The sequence below is a fragment of the Falco cherrug genome, chromosome 14 (assembly GCF_023634085.1).
Source record: "Falco cherrug isolate bFalChe1 chromosome 14, bFalChe1.pri, whole genome shotgun sequence".
Taxonomy (NCBI): Eukaryota; Metazoa; Chordata; class Aves; order Falconiformes; family Falconidae; genus Falco; species Falco cherrug.
Window position 1 is genome coordinate 22,824,449 of NC_073710.1, and position 26,465 is coordinate 22,850,913.

The window sequence follows — 26,465 nt, forward strand, 5'->3', positions numbered from 1 at the left end:
GTTTCCTTTCTTCTGCACAAATTGGCAAGGACTAACCTTGTCATATCTAGTGCAGTGCTAACGGGCGCCTGCCTCCAAGGGGTAATCATGCAGGCATAAATTCGGAAAGTTGCTAAGCTATGAGCAGTCTTATGAGCATTAAAAGTGTCCTCTTTGCCAGAAAGGTCATTCATAACTTGGCTGCGCTGCTGATGTACAGTCAGTGATATTGATTGATTAATGTATAAAAAGCACCAAATCCATTTGCTTCTATGAAAGAGAATAAAGTGCAGTCGACTCTCTCTTTATTTTCACCTCATCCTTTTGTTTGAAGGACGTTTTTTTTTTCTCTTTTTGTTTTGCCAGCTAGGTTTAAGGGGGTTACAAAAAGCCAGTTTCTGCCAAGTAATGCGTTCACAAAGGGAACATTGATTCACATCAGTGTCGCTCGAATTACCCTTAAAGGTTTGCCAAGGAGTTGTTCTTATATTAACCTCCTGTTCATCAAAGACGAAATAAATAAATAAGTCATAAAATCAGCTTCACTGCCCGCGCTGGCGTTGAATGAAAAACAAGAATTTCTTCTGTTAGGAATTTGTGCTCCAGGTGCTGCTGCTCAGCCCCTCTCCCCCATGGTTTAGGCCTTCTCCCTCCTGCAAAGCTGTTCCCTCACCCCCGAGCCCCCCAGCCGGCCCCGCTTCTCCCCCGTCCCAGTGCGAGTGGTCTGCCGCCCGCCAGCCCGCTCCCTGTTCTGGGGCGGCAGGACGGGCCCTGGGGCTGCCCCGGGGCAGCAGCGGGTGGGAATTTACTCCAGCGCAGAGATGAGTTCTGAGCCGCTGCCACCCCGCTCGCACCCCCCAGCCGCCCACAAGGCCTGGCGCTGGGGACGGGTGACAGGGTGGCGATGGAGCTCTGCCGGAGCCCTGCCAGCAGCGGGGCGAGGGTCCAGCCTCGCAGGGTAGGGCCTGGGCTCCACGGGGCCCTGAACCTGCTGGGGCTTGGCTGCCTCTGCGGTGGCAGTGTCCTCGTAGCTGCCTTGGCCGCACGGGTGCTGGAGCTGTGTGCTCACCCCGGGGACACCAGGCAGCATGCGAGCGCAGTACTCGCTCTGTTCTGAGCTTGGACAAATGTTGACTGTTTCGGGGAGGGGGATTGCTGCAGGGTGTGTTTTCTGAAGGATTTTGTATAAAATGTCGATTTAATCATTGCAAGATTAACTGGAATGATTTCTACAGGGAGAGATAGCCTCCTGACAACCCAGGGCATTCTGCCCCGTCTAGTTTTAGCATTCTTCTAGTTCACTGCAAGTCTTGTTTGTTTTTCTGGACTTACTTGGCCACTGGTAATTAATTACATGTTGTTCTCATTTCCTTCTGGTTAATTCTGAAATGAGAGATATTCTTGTGCCTGTGGAGCTTTGTGCAACAGCATCTCACCTTTCCCTCCGTAGGGTGTGTTCTGCATTGTCTGTCCCAAATTATCCTCTCCACAAGCGACTGCAGCGCGGGTGTTGCAGTTAGATGTTCCTTTTGGGACAGTGGCTGGGGAACGTGACTCCAAGCAGTTGCTGTTCTCTGCAGCAGGAGCTGTGTTGCTGTCTGGTAGAAGTGTTAAACTCTAACCAAACTTGTGTATTTTCACTTGGTCCCTATTCCAAAACCAGTGAAGGACCATTTGGTGGCATTTGTTCCCTTGAGCAGGGAGTTTCTTTGGCGTTGTTCTGCTTGTTGGGCACCTGTGCACATCACCCCAGTCCATAAAACGCAAAGCTCGGGTATCAGCCTTACTTGGGAAGGTCTTTGCGTAAGCCATCCCCACCTGGCTGTCACAACAGGCAGTCTCCCCAGCGCATGAGCTCATGCCGGCCCCCAGGTTCTCTGTGCCATTTCAGATAACCTGAGCCACTTGGCCGCAAGCAGTGCAGAAGCCTGTGGCTTCCAGCTCGGCTGCGCACTCGTGCTGGTGACCTCCCTCTGCTCCTGAAGCACTGACCAGAGCAGCAGAAGAGCTCAGCTCCCAGGTTTGCGGTTGTGTCAGACCCCGGTTCCTGCTGAGGGCTGTGGAAGTGCAGCGCTGATGCTGCAGCACGAGGCGCACAGTGCCTGTGCTCACAGGTGCCAGCGGGCCGGGGCTGGGGCTGGGGCTGGGGCTTGGTGGTGGTTATGGTGGTGCTGGGCACTGGCCTGCGAGCCCATGGGTAACTGAGGTACCACCAACCTCCGCAGCGCTGCCCACATGATGCTTTTATTTCAGTGTCTCTTACCCGGCGAAGAAGAACGATAGGGATAATCATAGTGAGTGTTGAGGGTGCACGCTGTGGCGTACACCAAAAATGGCAGAGAGCACCAGATCACCACAGGACGTTCTACCCGTGTGTATAACTGTCCGTGTGTTTGCTTGCATGGTGCAAGCGCTGTGGTGAGCCTTGGACCTTGCGCTGCCAATTTAACCTCCATCCCCAAGTAGCAAACCCCTCAAACCCCTGCACGCCGCCCAGCACGGCTGACAGCAGGGGTTGATGCCTTGCATTCCCAGGAAAGGCTTTTTCCTGTGGCTGCTGCAAAATCCAAAAGGAGAATCACCTTATTTTTTAATCTTTTCCTCAGATTGTGGGAGAATTGCAGAACACCGAGGCCCCCTCCCCCTCTGGTGAGGCGGTAGGGATTGGATCAGACGATACAGAGTGAGCATGCTGAGAGTGAATCCATTTTCTCTCCTCCATCTCCCCAGAATAAATTAGAATTTGCCTGATTTAATAAAATGGCTTCATCTCTCTGCCATCTTTTCTATCTCCCATGCGTTTCATCCCCACCCCCACTGCAAAATAATAGATCTCGCCGTATAGCGTCCTGTTATAGGCTGGCAATTTAACATGTAGGGTACGTATGTGAGCATCTGCATGCACAGCCCGCAAAGGGGTCCGGCCACTGAAAGTGCACAGAATTCGTCCCTGTATCTCAATTTCTTTATTGTCAACTGTGATAGTTATAATTGCTGTCGAGGTCAGTGTAATTTACTGTCCATCTGTCATTAACCTGACCTCACGGGTGGATGTGACTGCCATGCAGATATTGTTTGGGGACTGGGAGTGGTTAGTGATAGAAATTTTACAGCACAAATTTGCCCCAGCCACTTTTCTCTTTAATTGGCATGTATTTGTCTGTGCATAGAGTGGAACTGTAGCTCTTTGCCACAGACTGAGAGGAGGGGTTGTTGTTAGAATTTAGATGGTTTCGCTACAGCTGAACCTTTTTCTCTCACTTGAATTTGGTGTTTTAATTTCTGTTTCCTAGGTTGATTTTTTCCTTTCCGTTCTGACACTAATTATGCCAGGCGCATTGGGAGCGGTTGCTGCTGAGAGGTACCCAGCTAAGTGTTAAGAAAGGTTTTAAAAACAGACTGAACTCTTTCTTAATGAGGCTCAATCGTGCTCTCCATCGGGTGGTTTTGTTTTGCTGATCTGTCAGTTTTTCAAGGATTTAATTGCACTTTTTTCATATTAGTCTTTGAAATGGGGCTAAGCAGCTTTCTGTAAAATAAAATATAAAAAAAGGAGATATGTTACTGGCTTTACTATTTTCTGGCTTTGCTTTCATCACTCTAGGATCATCATCTGCCACTGACTCCTGGGACACAACAGTAGTAAAGAACAAAATTTATGAGTGCAGCAAACGAAATGGCAGGCTAGACTGCTATGGCAGCTCCGAAATTGTAAACCCTTGCAGGCAATTTTCTTTGCCTCCCTGCTCTTCAGTCTGGCTCCTGTCATGTCGCTGCTCAAGCTAATCTTAGAAGACCTTCCAAACGTTTATTTTGGAGGAAGAAGCAGGAGGCAAAAGAGGGTTGAGAAGCGCTGGAGTGGCTGGTCCAGCATATAGCTTCTTTCCTGCAGATATGACACGAAAATGGTTCAGAAGTGAGCACTGCTGTGAAGCTCCAGAGCAGTCGGAGACTCCCAGAGCAGCAGAGGTTGGCGGGACCTCTGGAGGTCACCTAGCCCAACCCTGGCTCAAAGCCAGGCCAGCTACAGCAGTTGGCCGGGATGGTCTCCACCGGGGTCTGAAGTGTCTCCCAATGATGGAGACTCCCCAACCCCTGTGGGCCCGCCCCAGTGTTCCAGCTCCTCAAGAGCCGGGAGTCCAGGGGAAGCGATGCAAAGTGGATGATGTTGGGATGGGAAGAGTCAGGAGAGAGGAGGTGGATGTATTTGTGATGCTGTTATCTTTATGGCATAGAAAAGCATGTTTGAAGCAATCAGCATGGAATTCTTAATTGCTTCACTTACTTCTGCTCTCCTCGTGGGACAGATTGAACAAATGCAAGAGCTGCCAGGACCCTCCTGTTAGCGTGCTGTCCCTGCTGTACATACTATTTTTAACTAGCACTTTGTTTTGCAAAGATGCACAAAGCTGCAGCTTTTTTTTTTTTTCCCAGGGATGCTAATAAACAGCAGAGGCAGTAAGAGCTTTCTGATCCGCCTGACAGTGACTCTGCTTTCTTAGCCTGCAGTCCATTTTTCCTTCTCTTTGCATTTACATTTCTTTTCTTCCACTTTCTCTTCCTTTCTTTTAGCCTTGGTTCTCTTCCTCCATCTTTCTTTTTTTCATGTTTATCCCTTAAATATTTAAGAGTCTCTTATTTCTAGTCTCAGCCTAACAAAAATCCTGTTTTCCTTTCCTGGTTCAGATGTGTGCCTGCCTTCCTCTTTCAGTTTCCTGCATACCTCTCACGAGGATGTAAAATCCAAGAACCAGATCTTTGAGATTTCAAAATAAAATAAAAGTAAACTCTGCTTTAAAAACACTTTAGCAGGAAAGCCAGGCTAATTGTAAATCAATGAGTCTTAAAATGCAGCATTGATCTCCAGTTAGAAGTTTGAAGGGGAAAGCAGTAATTACTGCACTGAAGGTAGATTTTTTTTTTCTCTTAGTAAGTTCTGGGCAGAAGGAAGGCTCATTAGGGCAGCACTTCGGAATCTGAGTAATTAGTTTAAAAAGTACTTTTGTGGTGTTATTCCCATGGCTAGAAATTATCGGAGTCTTCACAGATTTATAGTTCAGCTCTGATAAGGTTTGATTTATTATTGTGTTTGGCGGGGAAGATCCTTCCTACATAATCACCTGGGTGAATATCCAGAGTGGGGATGAGTCCGGGCAGGATTGCTGTGGGCGCGCAGGGCTGCCACGCGCCAGTGGGTGCCGGTGGGTCACCCCAGCGTTCCGATGGAGCTGCCAGCCTGGCACGCTGCATCGCACCTGCGGCACTGCTGCCGGGGCTGTGTGACAGATGGATGGGATTTGTGCAGCAAGACGGCACCGTGCCCACAGCGAGCAGCGCCTGTACATCTCGTGCATTTGTGCAGCTGTGCGCTCAGGTTTTGTTTCTTGGCTGGCCACCTCTCCACTGTGGCTGCTCCTCAGGCCTCATCCTTGTGCTTCCCAGACTCAGGAACCACGTCTCACGCTGCCCCGTGCCACTCTCCCTGCCATCCTGCCTGCCCGGCGTGCACCCTGCCTGTGGGCCTGGCTGTGGGAGCGCAGGCAGGGTGCTGAGCTGCGGGGCGGCGGGGAGCCCCGATAGAGACATGCTGTGGTGCCATGGCCTTGCCCCTTAGGCTGAGCTGTCACCCCGCCGTGTCCCCAGAGCTGCAGAAGTTCTAGGACACACAGAGCGGGTCAGGGTGTGCACAGCTGGCCTGAGGGACCAGGAGGTGATGGCTTGCTGGAGAACCAGGGCCATCAGCTACAAGCTTGCCTGCTGCCAGGACAAGTGCCCATGTGAACCCTAGCAGCAAGAAGAGGTCATGTGTGCCCTAAAGCTTGTAGGTTTATATTTTTTCCAAATTCTTTCATTACTTTTAGCATTTATATCTCTAGATATTTTCATTAACCTTAATTTTCTAATCCCTTTTGTGAATATTGCTGAATTCTTGGCCACAACAACATCCTGTGATGGTGATTTCCACAATCTAATTACCAAGTCTAGTTCTGTAGGAAAAAGTGTTTGTTTCATCTATGAGGTCCTGTGGACCTACTAGCCGCTGGGTTTCCTGCACTTACACAGCTGCACAGGCAGAACCGAGGAGGTCAGCAGCTGGGGAGAGGGACGGAGGTCGGGAGCATCGAGCGACATGCTGATAGTTCCATCTGCCTCTGTGGCTGTGGGAGTGTTTACCAGGCTCACTGCTACAGTGCAAATGCTGTTCCAAAGGAAAGCAAAACCTACTGCAACAAGACAGTTGATGTGGCACATCTTTGAGCCCTTTGTATCCTCTCTGGCAGTGAGCTGATGTCTGAGAGCACCATTGTCCTCCTGGGCTGCTGGATCCCACGGCGTGGTGGGCATACAGGGTAACTGCTGGCTGTCCAGTTGCATCAGCTGGTAATTCAGCAGCTGGATGCTGAAATCAGCTACAATCACTACCAAGTGTGGCCTCTCACAGGCAGAGAAAAACTAAACCCAGGTAGGATGGGGTTTGAGCTCTTTCTGAACGTGTTCTGCTGTTGAAACCTCTTTGGCCAATAGACCAGTGGAAAAGGGAGAGGACAAAGTCTCTCTAAGTCAGAACAGGGGCTCTTACTCCTTGTGCACATCATTTGCCTCCTGCCAAGATAACTAAGTCCCTTCTACTCGCTAGTGGGAGAAATGATTCGGAAAATCTCCCTGTCTTCAGACCACTGCCAGTTTGTGCTCTTCTGTCGGGTTCTTCCCTTTGCCACCTTTCTCAGGGAAGCAGGGCTGGTCTCTTCAGTTTCTGTCCAGGGGAGGTTTAGGTTCAGTGTTCTTTATACACTGCTTTTCCCCAAAGATTTGGGCAAGGGGTGTGTTGTATTACCCCCAGTACTGTGTGTAGCATTGCAGCTGAGACTGCCAAGCTCATGCGAGGCCGTGTAATGTTCTCCATTGGTTTCCCAGCATCGGCAAACTCCGCATGTGAGCAGCACAAGTCCTGCTCTCCTTTTTCAGGTTGAGGTTGTCAAAATGGATGCAGGTACCAACCGGGATGTGGATGCCTGCAGACCCATGTGACAGGGCTGTGTAAAGATGCAAAATGGTCCAGGTTCACTCTGGAAGGTGGGTTAGGGCAGAAATATTAAGGGCTTATTGTTCTCTGACGAAACGGTGCTAATTGTGGGGAACTGACCCCGTAATTAAAATCAATCTTGTGTGCAGGGAGGCTTTCTGGCACAGCTCTTGAGCTCCTGCCTGTTCTTTGGGAGTGGGTTTGTACTCCTGCTCATCTCTCCAATGTGTTAAATTGAGGTAGTTATACAGTCTGACTTCTTAATCTGACACCTCTAGCTGTCCTACTTGCGTAACTCGATAAATATTTTTACAGAAATGATTTTGTTTGCAGTGACTGTTATAGATCTGATTCTGCAACGGGAGGAAAGGGGAAGGTCTCTGGAGGCAGAAAACCCTTGTGTGGCGGAAAGCCTGCTGGGAAGTCAGCTCAAGAAGAATTAGAAACCCTTTAAATAAATGCTTACTTGACATGACTCTGTCTTCCACAGTCTAACAAGCAGGGAAGCGAATGGCAGCCGCTGGCCAGAAATTGATTGCATTAATTGATATGCCAATAAGAGAGCTTGTTACATCCGCCATTGGTTAGGAGGCCAGCTAACAAGTCCCGCTGATCAATGGAACCAATAAAGATTTCATCCATTAATGAGCAACATGGTAATTAATGTTATCCATAAACCAATTAGCCTGGGTAGCTAATGTGCTGGTTAGCACAGTGAGTGGCAGAGCCGTGGGTGTGCGCAGGCTGGCCATCCTGTGCGAAGAGGGCATCTCCTCTCCCGTGCGACCAGGGGGTTCAGGGAAACAAACGGCTCCCTCTGGGCCTCCCGGAGAGGAAGAAAGTTGGGAGGATGGCTGATGGGTTCCTTTTTCTGGAAAGGGATGCATTTCTCTAGATCTACGAGGCAATTTCAATGATTTCTTTATCTTTGGTTTTTTTAACCTTTGTGTGACACACGTGAGGATCTTTTCCACTTGTAACGTGTTTTCTGGAGCTGTGCAGGTTTCCGTAGCTTGTGTTGAGGCGGCACAACACAGTGTTTGGTTCCCCTCTCTGTGTCACTGGAAAGCTGTTTGCATGCTCCACCTAGACCCCGACCTCTCCTGTCCAGCCAGCAGGAGCCGTCGTGCACGCTGCTGCGTACACTTTCTCCATGCCACCTGCATTAATAACTGCTTTAGTGCAGCAGGCTCAGTGTGCGTGTTGAAGGCTGCTGTCTAAAACCACTTGCAGCAGGGTTGCCTTACACTGCTAACTGCCAGCTGTTTGTCTGCGTGGCTGCTGGTGTCACTAGCGCATGTGGGGTGGGTGACCTGGCTCACCGTGGGATCCCTGCAGAGGTGCAGGGGCCTGAGCAGGGTCCCAGCAGCTGCTCAAGCCATCCCCTTCTTCAGCCGGGGGCCAGCAGTGCCCTGGGGAGGGCAGGACGCCGTCAGGGGCTGGGCTGCCTCACCAGAAAAGGGGCACAAACCGACCGGACAAAACTCCTGCCACCGGCGGCTGTTGAGGGCAGCCCTCTGCCTGCGGTGCTGCCTGCGGCAGCCCAGAGGTTGCGAGGTGCTGACCTGTGCGCAGGGAGGGCAGCAGGGACAGGCCCCGGCGAGGCGGCGGGTGGCAGAGGGGCCTCGGGAGGCGGCGTGGGCTCTGGCCCCTCTGGGGGACAGCGATGTCCAGAGGGATTGGGGCCAGAGGTGCGGGAGCAGCCCCAGAGGCACTGGGCAGCTTCAGTCCCCCTGTTCCGCTCTGGAGTTACCTTGCATTGTTAGATATTGACCCTGGGAGACCCCTTGTGGATTCCTTAATTGAAAATTAATACCAGATCAATGCCACGGGCAATTTGCATATTGATCATAAACAACTTTGAAGGCACCAAGTGTGTGTTGGATCAATAGAGCTCTTGAGCAGGCTGCAGTGGGAGAGCATCCCCGCGCGCCGCTCTCCAGGAGAGGTTAATGCTTGGGAAGTTTGGTGACGGCCCCGTGCCGGCAGCGGTGGCAGCGTGCCAGCCGTGCCGGGGCGGTGTGTGCCTCACTGGGCTCGTAACTTTTTCTTATGGTTCGCTTTGGAAGGGGAACTATGGGAAGTGGTTTTGTTTACTTGTTTATTTTAAACCAAACAAAGCTCAGAGGCTTCCCCCCCTAAGGGCGAAGCTGCCGTGCCTGCTGGGCACACGGGCCTGGTGGGAGCTCACGGCCGCATTTGGCATCATCCCTCCATCCCTCCTCTTCCACGATGCTGTGCTTATTTTGACTACAGGTTTTCAGAAGCAGGAGTGTTACTTTTCTGAGGACACCAGAAGAGATCTCATCAGTGATTTTTTTTCTGGCATTTTTGTCCTGTATTTGCTTTTCAAGGGCAATGTTTAGTTTCCTTCTCTGCCTACTTGGGAAATTACACAGGTTATTTCAGAATCGTCCTGGGTTGAAGGGAACAAGTATTTCAGATCAAACTCCGATAAAAACCCAAACACCTCATCTGAAAATATATAAAGCACCCTTGGAAGCTTTCTGTTAAAGAGGGATGTGTGTGGGCTGCAGAGATAAGGCATATGGATGGGCACTGCTTCGCCTGCCCACTCGCAAGCACGTGTGCCGGTCATGTGGAGCAGAGGCAGCGCCACAGACCCTGCAGGGAAACTGCACCTGAACTGGCTGTAAAGCCAGAGTCAGCCGTGGTTTGGGAGTGGAGGGGTGGGCAGGGCTGGGGACCTGCTTCCCAAAGTTGCCACTTGTTTTCAGAGTGGTACCGGCCGCTTGTGCGCAGCCGGCGGCTCCGGGAAGTCGCTGTGCATCTGATTAGCGCATTACTGAGCTTTCATTGACTCGGCTGCGCCGCGCTGATGAACTGAGACTGGGGACAAGCGCTCGTAATTGAGAGAAATAAATTCTTATCACAGGCTTCTGCTGGAGCCGCCACCTGTGCGTGCGCCTTGGTCTGGGTTTCAGGAGCATCTTGAATCCCTGGAGCACCCGGCGTGCTCTCGTTAGTTTTTGAGGAAGCAGAGCACAGGGACTGCCAGCACCGAGGAGTGGCCCAGGGTGGCCGAAAGGCTCCGTCCTCCCAGCCCACCGGTGTTACCGACCCAGTGCTGCCTAACTGGTGGGCTGCAGGCCGGGCAGCTTGTGAGCCTTCAGTGTCTCCTTGGGAGCCTCTCCATGCTCTTCCCTTTCCCTTGGTCCTCTGCATTTCACTCAGGAGTTGGAGCAGCCGTTCAGCACCCTCCATCTTTATCTTGGATTTGATGGAAAGTGAAAGATCCTTCCCTGGTGTATGACAGAGGACATGGGCATCATAGGGGAAAGTACTCTGCCTCACTGCAAAAAAAAAAAAAAGGATGAGTATACAGTTTCTTTGAAAAGAAACACATCTCCTGTTTTAAACTAAAAGGAAAAGAAAGAAAAAAAAGTCCAGGGGTCAGCAGGGCTCTGCAGTTTGGATGCGGCGTGGGGTTGTGACTGGTAGCCCTCCCTCCCTGCTGCGGAAAAGCTGTGTTTGGATTTCCTTGGCTGTTAGCAGCCCCCGTAATTTTGTCCATTCCTCTGGGCTGTGGAGCAAGCTGCCTCCATTAATGCAGCACTGGTGGTGGGTGAATGGAAAGGCTTCACTTGACATCCTCTGACCTCCCTGGTGCAGCTGAATATCGGAGTCAGGGCTGAGATTGCAGTCGCTTTCAATTACTCGAAGCCAAGAGAGGTGGAGAAAAAGGGCCTGTTGGCTCCAGGAAGCTGAAATCTGCTGCTGCTGAAAGCTTGTTAGTACAAGGGGAAAAGCAATTACTGTCATTCTGCCAGTGCCACTAACCCAGACCCAGGGAAGGGGCAGCTCAGCCCTAGGACATGGCCATCTCTGCTTTGGTGGGTGATGTGGGCTCCTCAAGTGCATCCTCAAGGACAGATCCAGGGCTGTAAAGCTGTGAGTTTTCTGGGGCCCCACTGCCTGTTCTCATCAGCAGGTGTTTGCTGTGCGTACGAGAGCTTGTGTATGTTATCTACTCCCTCTGCTGCACCAACCCAACCTGCGTTTGGTATGGGAGAGCTCTGCCTGTGGCTGAGCGGGACTGGCGGAGGGGTCGAGGCGAGGAGAGGATGGCTTGTGGGCTGTTGACTGGCAGGGCTGGAGGCAAAGCTCTGTGTTTGAGGGGCTGCCTCGCTGCCATGGCCTCTGTCCTTCAGCAGAGAGGTGAGACCATAGCTGTTCACGCCAAGAAGCTTTGGTATTGCACCTTCATCTCGGGCTGCTTTTTACGGGTTAGCCTGTGGAGGTAGCCCGCTTCTGGTGACCAAAGTGTCAAGAACCCCTCAGCTGCCTGGAGTCCGTGTTGTCTCTGTGTAGACCTGCTGGGTATATCTGCTCTGTCCTTCCTCGGAGTCCCAGGGGATGCTCCTCAAGTTTTCACTTTGAAATCCCCTTAAAAGCCCACAAGGCTCTCTGCAGAAGTGTCTTTGGTTGCCACCACCAGCTGCATGTCTGGCCTTTGCAGCACAGTTGCACTTCTCATCTGCTTCGGCAGAAATAACCCCATCTGTTCCCTGATTCCGGTGGTTCCAACAACCCTGCCAATTCCCTCCCGTGCCTCCACGACCACCTCTGCCTTGCAGGCAGCAGCACGCCCCATGGTCATCCTCTCGTATTCTTTATTCTACATATAATTTATGGCCATTTATGATTTCCCATGTTCACATATATTGTTGGTTCCTAGAAGTAAGTTTCAGGAAGAGCCTGGCAACACAGCACTGCAATCGACATTACTGTGGTCTAGTCAAGAATGAACTGACAAGACCACACGCTTCAGACCCCTTTGGATTCACCCCGTGTACAAACCATCCTTAGGTACATTTGCTTAGAACCACTGATCATTTTTTTCCCATTCTGTGTTACAAAAACCTTCCTCACCAGGGACAAGGAATGATGATTTGCCGCAGACCTCCACACCACAGTCGCCCAGGGGCAAGCTGGTCATGCTCCCCTGCTGCCACGTCAGCCCACCACTTCCCCTTCACTGCCCTTTGTCTGGGTCTGTACCTTATGGAACAATATGTTGCAAGAATGTTTTAATTGTCCCTAAACCAGGGCACTATAATTATGGCTTTCCCAAGTTTTTAGCTAAGCTTAAAAGAACTCCAAACATGCTGAGGTTGGGAAGCACTTGGGGAGGGGGAGAGAGAAAGGGTCGGCAACATACTTTTTCTTGGAGTGATACCATGAGACTGAGAACAGAGTGGGAGTTCTAGGAGTTGTATCTTAAAAAAACTAAACCAGAAAAAGGACATTCTAGTATATAAGTATGGTTTCTGATGATGTTACAGGGCAGAGTTAAGGTTGTTGGGAGTGCTCGTGTGCGTAGCCAACACTTAAGGCTAAGCATGAATTAGTTATAGCTCATTTTTGTCACAGATACAATATTCTCTAGATGTATGTTATCCCAGAGTCACTTCCTACATTTTTTCTGCTAAGTTTTGAAGTCAGCTTTCACTTCAGCTTGGCTTTAGTACTGGTTTTGTTTGTGCATCCAAAGAGTTTTTCTGGAGTGAGCTTCTTCACACTGAGCACACAGCACCTCTTACTTTGAACACCTTGCTCCCTGGTGTTGCCAGCTGAGGACATGCAGATGCGTGGCGCTGGTACATTTTCTGAAAGGTGGAATATGAATTTCCTAAAGCGTCTTGGCCTCTCTGAAAACACGTGTTTGCATCCATGTGACTGCAGCAGGTCACCAAAGCCGCTCCCCAGCACAGCCAAGCCTGGGCCAGGCAGTGCAGAGTGCCTGGGACAGCTCAGCGCCATTCGCAGCCTCCTGTCACTCTCTACAGCTGCCTGAAAGGAGGGTGTAGCGAGGTGGGGGTCAGTCTCTTCTCCCAAGTAACAAACAAGAGGAGGAGAGGAAAGAGCCTCAAGTTGTACCAGGAGACGTTTAGATCGGATATTAGGAAAAATTTCTTCCCCAACAGGGTTGTCAAGCCCTGGAACAGGCTGCTGAGGGAAGTGGTGGAGTCACCGTCCCTGGAGGGACTGAGAAGACACGTAGACATGGTGCTTAGGGACATGGTTTAGTGGTGGGCTTGGCGGTGTTAGGTTAACCGTTGGACTTGATGATTTTGAAGGTCTTTTCCAACCTAAACAATTTGGTAATTCTATAAAAACCCATCGTGTTCTGCTCCGGCAGTTTTGCTGTGTGTTTTTAGCAGAGGGAAACCGAGCTGGGGAGGGGGCGGCTGACAGGGAGGAGTTGCGAGGAGGGAGGTGAGCAGGCGGAGAGGAGGGGTGAGACCAGAGAGGATGAGAAGTGGGTGGCGGGGCAGGGCCGCTGGTAGGGAGCAGATCTCTTCAGAGGCGTGAGGAACTGGTAAGAATAGCACGGTGTTGATGTACCAGCTACAGGCTGGGTGGGGGGGTGGCCATGAGAGAAGCCGTCCCAAGGCACCCTGGCAGTACCCAGTGTGGCTGGTCCCAGTAAGGACACCTGTGGGGGGGAGTCCCTTCCTTCACAGAATGTGGGCTGGGCACCACATCCCTGTCCCTGGCAGCCTTTGCTGCACTCCTGCCTTGTCACCTCTGCCACCCGGCCTCCTCCAGCCTCTTCCTCCCCGCTGGTCCCCTTTGTCTCCTAACCCTCCTCCTGCGGGTCTCCGCGTTGGAGAGCACACGTCCTCTCCCTCCAGACCTGAAGCTGGAGATGGGTTTTCTTTTGTTTTGCTGTTTGATTGCTGTTTGTGTTTTTGCATGAGTCTCCTTTCCAGCTGATTCTGGTTTGGAGCTAGGTTAAACTGTGCAAAATACTGTTTAAAAGAAAAAAAGAAAGGAACTTGTCAAGATGCATTTGTTAGATCACGTTTAAAATGAAATAGAATTGAAGGTAGGTTTTGTCCAAAGAAGGGGAGGCTGAAAAGCCGTCAAGCCGCAGGAGAAAGCCCCTCCTTTGTTGTCCTCCTGACATTGAAGTGTAATTTTTCATGGTTATTTGGACTGGAAAATGGGGGGAAAGGGAGAGATGGGCTTGCGATTATTTCCCATAAATGACAACACAATCACATCACGCTCCACTACAAACATGCTCAAGGAATTTGCCTTTTTTTTACATTTCATGTGTGAAAATAACAGCAACCTTTCTAGTTCTGCTGAAATTCAAGGGGGCAAATCCCTGTTGGGTTCCGCTGACTTCAAATTTAGCCCAGTTTACAAGAAAAAATGGACAGCCTTGTTTCCAGGAACAGGGAGAAGTTGGTGCCATGTCAGGGAGGGGGTTCTCAGATTTGTGTCTCTTTGCATGGAGAGGCCAGCATCCTCCAGAGGTATCTCTGGCAACGGCCACAGTTGTCCGAGCCTCTTGGGAGGTGCGTGAGGAACGGGCACTGCGAGGAGCCCTGAGCGCATGTAAACGTGGCACGAATCCCCGTCTCCCTCTTCCTTTGCCTGATAAACCTGGCCTCGGTCGGTGACTGTCAGGTGGGACCAGCTCGTAGCCGGCTCGTTTGTGCAGAGCTGTTCTCTGGTGACGCTGTTTTCTGCAGAGCAAGGCTCTGCCTGACTTTGCAGGGAGGTGAAGGTTTCTGGAGCAGTCAGGGCCTTTCCCGAGCTTGTTCCCGCCACGTCTGAGATCCAGGTCTGCTGGAGTGAACAGGACTCTTGCACCCGTAAAGCTTATGGCAGTGACTGTGTGCTGCCACGCAGACGGGCTTTGGCTTTCTGCTTGGTGTCCTACTCTTCTCTTTCTTTAAAACAGATGGTGGCAGGTTTCACCGCCACTGGCTCCTATGTTTTTTTTAAGACAGAATTTGGTTTTTCTTCTCATTATCTGTTTTTGATAACATTGTTCTCTTTCCTAGTGCTGCTACATTTTGTAACCAAAAGCACAAAAAAAAAAAAAAAAAAAAAAAAAGGGTTGCACGATTTATCAGCCCTCCCTGCTTGCCCCCTGACTGCAGGTACTTCTCAGCTGTGTGGGGCCTCTGGCTGGAGCTGACAAAGTGACCAAACACAAAAATAAGAACTGTGTGAAAAGCATTCATATTTAAGGAGAAGAGGTGTTAACATCTGGCAGAGGGTCATCTCATTTCTGTGGATCAAGAAGCTTGTTTGTGAGATAACCAGAGACCTCGATGCTGTTGTAGGGTTTTCAGATCTGTTCAGGGAAACCAGCCAAAAATTCTGAATTTTCTCTTTGGAGCAGAAAACAAAGGAATAGAAGCTAAAAGTTCACAAACAGTTCTTTAGCCGTTGAATTTCTTGTTTTATTTATCTTGCCTCTATACTTAATTGCACAAAAGCCCAATAAACTTTCCCTGCCTGGAGAAGATAGGCAGCTGAGGATGGCTTTATCAGCGGGGGGCACATTCATAGTCAGCATTTTCTTTTTCGTCAATGAAAGCAGTGCAGATATGCTCTGACCATGGTCCGAAGCAGGGCCATCTTGGAAATAAGCGTCATTAATTCAAGATACAGGTAGGATTATTATTGCTTTTCTGCAGCCTTTTTTCAGGTGATAGGACTCACCCACCAGCTTTTGCATCAGGGCTGGAGCTCTGTGACATTCCTCTTGTAAGCTGTACCTGGTGCTTTCTTTTCATTGTTTGGAGTTCTGTTTTTTCCTTTCAGGAAAACAATAGGAATAAACAAGTTTATGTAGAATAATCCAGTTAGGAGCTGGCACAGGGTGTATTTGTGCATATATATATATGTATGTATATGCATCCTGAATCTGAGCTGCAAGGGCAGTGACTGCCTGGTAGCCAAGGTTACCCTAGGTGACGTGCCCCAGATGAGCTTGAGCTGGGTGAGAAATACAAGACGGCAAAAAAAACCCCTCTGAAAATGGATTTTACCTACATTTCCATGTGAATGGGTTTTCTTGTCTTCAAATACAAACAGTCCGCAAGTCAGGGAAAGGTGGAAAACTTTTTTTTTCTGTTGAGCTGGTCACAAACAGTGAAAATGTTTCCAGGGTGTTGCTCTGTGTCCTGACCCTTGCCAGCTTCTCTTCTTCCAAAAAACTGTTCCAAGGCTGTGCTCTCGCTCAGAGTTCAGCACGCTGAAGGGCGAGTAGCAGTGAGTAGGGTTTGTCACCACTCTGTTCCATTGTGGGCCACCGACAGCTTCAGCAGCACATGTGGCTGCTCACCTGCAGCCTTGTGCTCTAAGCACGTCCCCGGGCAGGGTGTGTTCAGAAATGCAAGGGGGGAGAGAAGACCAAAAGGCAAACCACTGTTTGCTCCTCTGGCTTGGGAAGCTTTGTGTGCCCCAAACAAAAGCCATGCTGCTGGCTGTGGGACGGGTGCCCCACAGGACTCATGGCCATCACCAGCGGTGCAGAGACCCTATGGCCTTTCCAGTTGCCCGGTGGGAGCGGGCATAGGTGTGCGCTGCTGCTGCTGCAGCGATTTGCCTGTGGCTGGGGGCAGCGCCCTGCCTCCTGCTGCAGCGTCTGCGGGATGCCCGGTCCCTGTGCCTGCTGAGCCCTGCAGAGAGATGCCACCTCACGCGCATGGGGCTGCAGCAGCAGGTTGGACGGGCATGTGTCCTTTTGCACTAGGGACACCGGCTGATGCTAGAGCTGCTTCCCAGGCTCTGCATTTGCTCTGTTCCCACAGCTGAATGTGCCCGTCCCATGTGATTGCTGTGGTGGGACCACCCTCCCCATGCCTCTGCCCCATTGGGGTGAGCGACTCTTTCTGAGCCAGTGTCTTAATCCCACATGGGCACAGTTTTGTGGACAGCTGAACAGCAGAGCTGTTAGGATGAGCTGCATCGGACTGCGCTCAGTGCCCTGGCACAGCTCGGGGGCAGCTGAGCTCCTCGTGAGCTTCCCGGCGTCTGGGAGGGCATAGACCCTCTGTGGAGCACCTGAAGCCCCTCCTGCTTCCATAGGGACCTAGACCTCAGCACATCTCCTCCCAGGGCCCCAGGACCTCACATCTAAACTAGTGTAAAGCAGTTGAACTTCTGAAGCGTGCTGGGCTGCAGCCCGGTGGTGTGACCCTGGGGGAAGCTGCCCCTCGCCAGCTGGCAGCTCTCAGGGAGCCAGCACGGTGGTGCCAGCACGCGTGTCTGTGCGTGTGCAGCCGTGCAGCTGACTGCACACAGGCCATCGCTGTCACCGCTCCTGACAGCGTCAGCTTGCAGAAGTCAGCCAGGTCTCAACCCTGTCTTTCTACAGGCTCTTTTGGCTACTTATCCTGAAAAAGGGAGTATCAAAGATTCTTTTTGTTTGAAAGGAGAGACCCTGTGTACAATTAAAACTTGTTTCTGGTAAACCTCATTCCAGGAAAGATGAGCTTTTAACAAAAGGCTTTTGACAGCTGCAGGGTATTTCATTTTTTTAATGCCAAATGAAAAATCAATACATTTTTCTAGGTTATACATATTCAGAACAGGCTTGATATTTCCATTATAATGGAAAATGGGTGTCTGCACATCTCGCCTGTCAGAGCTGCACCACCGCATTTTCCAAGCCACTGCTAAATATTTCAAACCTGATTTGATTGTGGTTCATGACAGCTAATGTTTCTCAGCTCTTGAGCCTGCCGGAGGGTGGAGAGGCAAGCACACGCTCTTTCTCTCTCATCCCTACATTTCCACCACCCCTGAAATGCCCCTTATCCCTTTGGATAAGAGATCAGGGTTTGTTAAGGAAAATCCAGCTGAGAGAAGGAGAGGTGAGAGGGCTGTTCAAGCTGGCCTGGATCCAGTTGGGATTTGCTGACTCTCCAACCCTCAAACTTTCTGGGTTTTGAAAGGGGCAGAAATGTGGCACCATGGTCCTGTGCGATAGCGTGCAGGGATTCGGGCACTTTTTCAGTGTGCAACTGAGTCAGAGATTCCCTGACATCTGCAGATGTCAGATACTCATGATTTTCCAGACTCTGCTCCCTCTCTCCCCCACCACACCATAGTGAGTGGTTTAATTTTAAATTAAAAGGAAATACCACTATCTAAAATGATTTATTCATGAAGGATAAAAGACTCTTCCTAGGATTTTGCATGGGGCAGATTTGGTACAATGGAAGAGAGGCTCCTTGGACTCTGAGTGCCCCACAGTTACACTGGCTCGCTTTTAGTATTGACCTGAACCCAGGCAGCTGGAAAATTCCTTCAAGAAAATATATTAATAAAGCATCACAGCCTCATGCATAGCACTCCAGCACGGGGACCCGTGTGCAGGTTGTGTTCTTTGTATTTCAGTGGGACACAATCCCCCCTGCCATGCAAATCCCACAGCAGCAGCCCTTGCACCTGCCCTTGTGAGCTTCCTGCAGAGGATGGAGCCCACTTATCCTTCCTGAGCTCATAAAACCTGTGTCGTCGGTGTTTCTGGAAACCACAAACACCAATCTGACACCTACGTCCTCTGGGCATGGGCTGCAGCAGCATCTCCGGCCTTCCAGAGCGCCATACTAAGGTTCCCAGGTTGGGAGTCAATCAACCCCCGTGCCTCTTACAAGACATCCCCTATGGCAGGACCCTATGACCTCCACTGTTCAGCATCCACGCTACGCTCTACAAACATCCTGGTCAGAGTCCTTGACTAGCAGAGACTCCCAGTACCCTGCTGAAATACTGCAGGGACTTCAGACCCTTTGGATATCTGCTCTGATCGGGAGGGATGCTGCTGAGAGTGTACGGTTTTAAGCTCAGTACCTTTTTTAACTACGGGATGACTGGTGGAGTTTTTATCAATTTATTTGAGGAAAATACCGTCAAGGCAGTAGGTGAACAAGCACCAACAGTGCGTACAGTTTCAGGGAGGTAGGGTCATACAGTAACAAAAGGGTCTTGTTGGTTTGGAAATAAATTCCCTACGTCTTGCTGCCCACAGCCTTGTTCAGCCTTTGGGAGCAGGTGGTGAGGCAGTCTTCACACTCAGCTGCAGGTCTGTGCTATGGGCTCTTCGGATGTTAAGCCAAAGACAGGGGTCAGCTCTGCTCAGATGCGCGTGGGAGCAGCATGGCACCAGGACTGGCAGACAATGAAGGTGGAAGCTCAAAAGGCCCTTGTTACGTGTGCAGCGATTGAGGAGAAAAGCAGACCTTTCCCTACCAGGTGTGATGCTGGCCCTGTCCTCTCAGAAGGATGCCTCAAAGCAGTGCGGGAGGATGGATGGTCGGGTGCGCTGCGCACATGCGTTTGCTACCTGGACCTGCTGTCGTGCCTCAGAGCTGCCACGGCGACTCAGCAGCTGCAGAGCTGTCATCAGAGAGCGTGGGTGCAAATCTTTCGGGAACAGGAGCTCTGCTGCATTTTATTTTCAGTGTTGGAGGATCTCATTGTTAGAAGCCGTGTCGGATCACATGCTTGAGCCCTGCCTGGAGTCTGTTGGAGTTCTCAGCAGTTCAAAGCCCTCTGCAGTGCACATAGCCGGCTGAGAAGTGGTGTAGCTGAGGATGCTCTCCCAACCATCCCTGGGATCAGCTTAAACACTGGGGCTGCGAGACAAGTTAGGCTGAGCGTAGTGAGAGGAGTTGCATCCAGCTTCCGAAACAGTCTGCTGGAAGAGGATCACAAAGCAGCCAGGAGTTAACACTTCCCTGAGTCTCCGTGCCAGGTGGCTGCATCCCTGGTGGGTGCAGGAAGCTCCCGCTGTGTGCCAGGGAACGGAGCAGGATTGTCCTCAGCAAAAGCCCTGGGAGCGAGGAGCTGCATCAGGACGGGACCAGGGCCTTTCCCGGGTGATTTGGAGCCTCCCTGGGCCGTTGTGTCTTGTACTTTGCTCCCTTCCCATCCTGCTTTTTAAAAAAAATGCTCTTCAGAAAAACCCGGCTCCTCCAGGAGTGGGGAGGAGAGCGGTTGAAGCGTGCAGATGCTTTTTGCAGCCTGCCTGCCCAGCATGGAGGCGTTTGAGCCGAGGAGGCAGATCCTGCCCTTGCAGAGAAGCCGTGTGCAGGTCGGGGCCGGGGGCTGCCGGGGCCGCCCGAGGGGTGGGCTGCGCTTGCCAGCACGGGGGGCTGCAGGCCCGGCTGGGCAGGAGGATTTGCCATTTGTAGCCTTGTTTTTCATCATGTTCCACCGCTATTGGTATTCATAGCTCACATTTTTCCGGTTACTGTCAGCCTGGGCTTTCATCCATTTTAAAGAGCTATTTTTTCCCCTTGTTGATGATGGTGATGGTATAAAGACAGATGGTGTAACTGCTTATGAATGTCCTACTTTATTCCCTGGAACCAGGCGGAGCGCTGAAGACGCGCGTGGCTCCGCAGGCCGGTGGGCGCGGGCCCGGCCGTGCCGCTGCTGACCCCTCCGGGCGGCGGGCGGCAGCGCCGGCACCGGGCTCGGGCCGCGGCTCGCAGCGGGGCCGGGGCTGCTCCGAGCCTGCCGCGGCGGCGGGGACCAGCTCCGAGCCCGTCTGCGCTGCCTGAAGAGCCCGGGGAGCCGGCAGAGCGAGCTGCGTCCAGAGAGAGGTTAAAATGAAGATTTACATACAATAATAGAAGCCCTGTCGTGAAGGTTTTTAATAAAGCCAGCCGAAATCTGCTGCCTCGGTTGAAGAGAAGCTGTCTCGCCCTGCCTGGCAGCATTCTGAAGGCACCAGGGTGGCTGGGCCTGGGGGGTGGCAGGTAGCGGTTTGTTGGGTTTTTTCCCTAGAGAGGAAAAAAAATATTTGAATTTTAATTTCTGAAATGAGAATCCAGCTGCTGATCTCACAGCCCTTCTTTCCAGCAAGACTGAGCACTCGTCTCACAGCAGACTGCTCATCTCACCCCTGCATCAGTAGCTTCTGTCTCCCTACGTGTTGGGTGCCTTCGCCCAGCGATGCCGCCTGTTGCACCTCTCACTCTGGGGTCCTCTTTTCCCAGGTGAAGACCACTGGCATCCCTGCAGCTCTTAAGACTTACCAGCTTTAAAAGAGTGAAAATCACAGTGCTTCCACTTAATATCAGTGCTGATCTCCAGACGCTTTTGCAAGTTCCTCCCTGATTTAGGTTGTCACGTTCTCAAAGGGTACTGCTGAGTATCTGTGGCCTGCTAATATTTTTAATCTTGATTTCTAGCCCTGTCTTTGTTAGGGGGAGGATGGGGGTGGTGCTTTAACTGGTTAGGTAGTTCAGATAAAACCTCAGGATAGCCTAGGATTTTCCATGACCAGATAATGCAAAAAAGAGGATATAATGAGTTAAAAGTGCCCTGTCTTCCCAATGTTGATGTAGCCCCCATCAGTTACATGGTAGCTGTTGAGCTGCACACATTATAGGTAAATACCCAAGATACTAGATGATAAAGTAGCTGTTAATGCCCTGGTATAAGAGATCTGGGCTGCAGCTCTCTTCCTCCCAGCATCCCACCTGATGAGGGTGCCTCTGCGTGGAGCCGTGCTGTGCCGTGCAGTGTCGACATGCTCCATGCCGCTGGCCTCGACGCACCGCTGCTTTAGTTCACGGGTGGGGCAGTGGCACTGCGTGGTTTGTTCTGAGCTTTCAGTGCTTCGTTGAGTACTTTTTCTCCTTCGTGCTTTTGCACCTGTGTGATACTGCCTGTGTGCTCAAACTCTTCCCATGGGTGGGATGAAAATAGGAGCCCCAGCAGCTTCCTGCCGTGCCTCGTGTCAGGGCCGTGTCTGCAGGAGACCACGCTGCTCCTTGCTTTGTCTTAGCAGAAGTGAGTGGCAGTGTTTCTGAATTTGGGGGTCTCAGTGACCAGGGTCAGTGATACACAGTGCCATTTGGTCCCAAGAGCTTGAAATGGGGATGGGGATGAGGAGGAAAGCTGAGGCTGAAGGTGGTGGAGGCTTCGGTCAGTCCGTGATGCTTCTCTTATCCATGGCGTGGTTGGATAGAACCTTCCCATACCAGGCAGATGTTTTACTGTACATTACACCACAGGGGATGTTAGTAGCTGTAAAGTGGTAGAAGTGGGTGAGAATCATGATTTCATCTAGCAGGTAATGTTGGGAGAACGCTGGGTGACACTGATATCTGCCACTCAACACTGGTACTTCAGCGCTGGCTGTTGCTCTCGCTCAATGGCAGTTACTTGCTCTTCTGTTTTGACTTCCATTTTTATGTTACGCTTTCTGCTTCTCTTGTTTCAGAAGAATCTATTGAAGATGTTGAAGGGCCCACCAATGAAACAGCCGGTGATGCTGAAGAGCCTGCCAAGGAGCAAGAGGGCGGAGGAGACAAGGACCAGAGTAAATGGACAGGTGGGTTTTGGTCCCTCTTTTTCTTTAAATCCAGGAAAGGAAAGTGAGAAGAGCAGCGAGCTGTGAAACTCTTTCCCTAAAGACCGCACCATGCAGCACTGTCAGCCTGATGTAAGTGTTGTCCCCTGTGAAGTCTTTGGGTGTTGCTTCATGACACACTCGCATAGTTTGAGCCACGGTCAGTCACGTGTCCACACTCCCAGCCCTGGGCTCGTCCTGATGCAGTGGGTCGGAGCTCCCTGGTGCTCAGTGGTACTGGACCTGAGCCCCGGGCAGTGGGAATCAGCAGCTGGGAGAGGAGGAGAGAGAAGGGAACACTGCTTCTGGCAATAGGTTGGATTAAGCCTATCGTGAAACCCCACCCTATGTTGTTAAGACTTGAGAAAGTGTTAGCCTACTTTTTCATCATGGTCCTGGCTGTGTTAGCAAGATTTTGACACAGAAAGGCAGAGCAGAGAGGCAGACCTTGTGCTTGTGCTCTGTTAACTGCTCGCTTTCTGCTGGAGCCATGGCATCCTGAAACAGAGACTGCAGATGCACAGCAATACTTGCGTTGGTGTAGTAGAATCTGAAAGGTTTCTCTGCAAAATCCTTAGATGGATTAATTATGAAGGTATTAGGTTACAGTGTCTTTCCCAGAAGATGGTTGCTATCTTGCAGAGGTGAGTGGGAGGAATCTTAAATGTTCCTTGCCTTTGAGCAGAAAGCAGCTGCAAGTTTGTCCTCCTCTGCAGCGGGCCTTTCCCCTCCTCAGCCGACCGCTTCAGCATAGATGTGGAAGGGGGAGGCGCTGGAGGCGGCACTTGTTTTCCTTGCCCCAGGACAGAGCAATTCTGACCCCCTGTTTCCGTTTCTGCACAGTAGCCCAGTCGGTTTGCAGGCTTAGGGCTTGGTACGATGCCTCTCAGTCTGCCCAGACTCTTCTTCCAGGCAGCCTTCTCCTGCCGTGTTGGTGGCTGCCTCTTGGTGAGCCACAGCCAAGAGGTATTTCAGCTTACACAGTCTTCAAAAGGAAGAAATGTGGTCTTTCACCTCAGTACAGTTTTAATCTTAACCAGTCTCAGTCTCTGGGTCATTGTATTGAGATTGATCAATCAATCAACTGGAAGATGTGTCCCAACTGGTGAAGAAAGCAAGCTGCATTTTAATGCTTGTTGAAGCTCCTGTTCTGGGTCTCAACTGCACTCACTGAGGTTGCTCTGTATATTGCTCCCCATCACATACCTGTAGAGGAGTGAAGGCGGAGGGTTGATCAGCATTGATAACATGCAGCTGTGGCCTTGCCTCGAGGGCAGTGGGTTGATTGACATGGATGATGTGCAGGTGTAGCTCGTTCCAGCTAAGTGGTTAAATGGCACTGAGGGGTGGGGGATGGGTGGTCAGATGGGGGGGGGGGGGGGCAGGGCGGCGGCGGGGGCGGGGTGAAGAGTGCCTGGCCTGGCCTGGCCTGGCCTGGCCTGGCCTCGCCTCTGGAGGAAGGACAAACAGCATGGACAGGAGAATCTGACCAACAGTAAAAGCCTTGTTGCAGCCTGATAGCTTGTGCTGCAACAGTGGGTGCCCCGTGTGAGGCTGACTGAGTTGGGCCCAGCTACAACAATGGGTGCCCAACGTAGCTGAGACAAGTGGGAGAACCTGTGCCCTGTAACAGACACGGTGAGAGGTGAGCCGTTGCAACTAACTGATACGGGTGTATTGTGATATTTGTGGTCCATCTTAACTCAAATTGCAACTCATACCCATTCTTCTACCCAGAGATGCAGATTTTGTTTGGCTGTAAGTGATTTTTAGTTTCTTGTTGTGTGGGATTGTGTGATCCCAAGCAAAAGCACACTTTGTGAAGTGTCACAGAAAGATGTTGGTGATGGATATATATTAAATCTTCTAAAGGGTAAGTAGGGCCCTTTGCCCAAACCTGAAGCACTTACAAAAGCTGATCTACGTGAAAAGATTATTTTTATGTGTTAAAACATGTAAGGAAAAATGAAAACCCTACTTTTTAAGCCCTTCACTATCTAGAAGCTCTAAATGCAGATGGTTTTATGCCTTCATCCTGCCTGTGAAATTCCTAACCCATTTTTGGTGTTTGTCAGTCAAACAGCAGATAAGAACCAGACAGCTTCATCAGGTCTTCAAAGGAAAACACGCAAAGGAATACACAGGCAACGTGTGTACGCCCACAGAGCTCTGGACAGGCCTTGTCTAGAGCTGTTGCAAGGCTAAAGAGTACAGCCTCAGCAACATGTATGCGTGTGCTCTTGTTGAGTTCAAGTCCTGCTTTCAAACATGCAACAATATCACCCTGAGCTTCAAAAATGTTTTCCACAGTTTATGTACAGTGGATACGCAAGGCAAGTGCCATCATGGTCTTGCACTGTTCCTGCTTTCGAGCTCCCTTGAGGAACGTGGCTGTGTTGCCATGTCCTTCTGGACCTCAGACATGGAAAGGAATGGAAACTAGGTCAGGTTATTCATGATGGCCACAGAAGAGCAGTGTCCACATGTGCAGGAATATCCAAATGCCATGGTACTAGTTGAGTGTAACCAGGGAGGGAAACTGGCAGTATCAAGGAAGGACTCGCTTGCTCTAAGAGGAGACTGCAAGAAAAGAGCCAGTCTGCAGCTCAGCAGAGTGGGAAGGCTATCAACCACGACATCCAGAAGGCTGAAGAGCGTAAAGCCCTCTGCATTCATCCTCACTAAACAGGCTGACCACACGAGGGACCAGAGCAGCCTGTGTCAGCAGCGCTGTGGGGAGAGCTCATCCTCCAGCGGTGAAGGGACAGGCGGCAGAGCACTGGTTAAGCTACGTGTTGTCACACGAGTGACCTGCTGCTTCACACCTGGGCATTTTGAGAAAGTGACTGAAGGCACCCTCAGACCTGTCAGGTGTTCTCTCTTGTGAATTTACAGAGAACAGGGGAGGTACTGTGTGGGGACAGACGTGGCGCTTATCTTTGGTTAATAGAGTAGCTGGGGAACCACACACCTGGCAGCTCTGTTTGCCCCAGATTTTCCTGGGAATTGACCAAACAACTGTTTGTAAGTACTGATGGGAAGATAATGAGATGAGTAACAGTCGACACAGATTTGTCAAGAATAAATCATGTCAGCACGACCCAGTTTCCTTCTGTGTGAGGAAGGTCCTGTTTGCAGTCAGTATCTCGTATCTTCTCCTTAGGAAGGCTTTTGATGCTGCTTTTCAGGACAGTCTGAAAATGAAGCTCAAGCATTATGGTGTAGGTGAAAATATTGTGGAATGGGTGTATTTCTTCGGCACTGGAACACTCTCTATTTCTGAGCTTGGAGTATCAAGAAAGTTGAGCAAAATCAGAAAGCCCAAACAGCAAGAATGACCCAGAACAGGGCACAGTCTGCATAGATGCAGCTGCAAGGAAAAAATGGAATGAAAGGGCTTATTTGACCCAAAAAGAGAAGACCAAAGGGGAGGACAAGATAAGTCTTCTTGTACATAAGATGCTTCTGAAAGGAAGAAAATTATTAGTTCCTCATGTTCAGGATATAGATAACAAGCAATGGCTTAAATTGAAGCGAGAAAGATTGAGGTTAGGTAATACTTTTTAAAGAAAAATTCTCCTGGTACAGCTTGTGAAGCACTGGAGTAGATTTTCTGGGAAGGTTCCTCAGAGGTCTTTCAAGAAGACTGCATGAGCTGCTGGTGGGAATGAAGTAGGCACAGTTTATCCTGCTTGGGATGGACCAGGTGACCTTGGAGGTGCCTCTGAGCCATGCAGTTCTGTGGAGACAGACGAGAAGGAAGCGCAGGCTCCAAGCCAATACATCGTGTGCTGAAGTGGAGCTTGGTAGATCTGTTTTCTGTTCATCGTGCTGCAATTTGACATTCCTCAGCACTTTACTCACTTTTTGTCCCTCGGTTTCTGAACTGCGCCCTGGGTGACTCTTTCTTCCACTTTCTTAAAGACTTGTGAGGTCTCTGAGGAGGCGTGGCATGTGCTTCCCAAACCCCTTCTGTGCAGACATGAGAGTGATGAGCCAGGGTTGTTTGACTGCTCTGCAGTGTGTACGTCCACGTGTGGCAGGCTGCTCCGGTGTCGATGTTAGCGCTGAGAGGAAAAACTTCTGTGCTCTTGTTGTAAATTTTTCAGAATGTCTCAGCTACAAAATAAATATATCAGTCTGGGGTTTTATTTATTTTAAAACAGTGTAATCTTAAGCAGAAACACTTCAATTTTTTTTTAGGTAATGCTTTCCTTTAAAATATAGATGCGGAAAACTCCATCCTGAATAAGGATTCATTTCACCGTGATTTTCATTCATGAACATCTTTGTGACTCCTGAAAGATCTCTGTGAAG

At 50.6% G+C, this 26,465-nt stretch overlaps 1 protein-coding gene across 1 annotated transcript in view; it reads left to right on the forward strand.

Moving 5' to 3' along the window:
- The window catches only part of ZFHX3 (zinc finger homeobox 3), a 173,774-nt gene that overhangs the window by 113,784 nt on the left and 33,525 nt on the right, over nt 1-26,465 (forward strand). Inside the window, 1 exon segment of the mRNA XM_055726321.1 lies at nt 22,020-22,130. Within this exon segment, the coding sequence (XP_055582296.1) occupies nt 22,020-22,130 (111 nt within the window).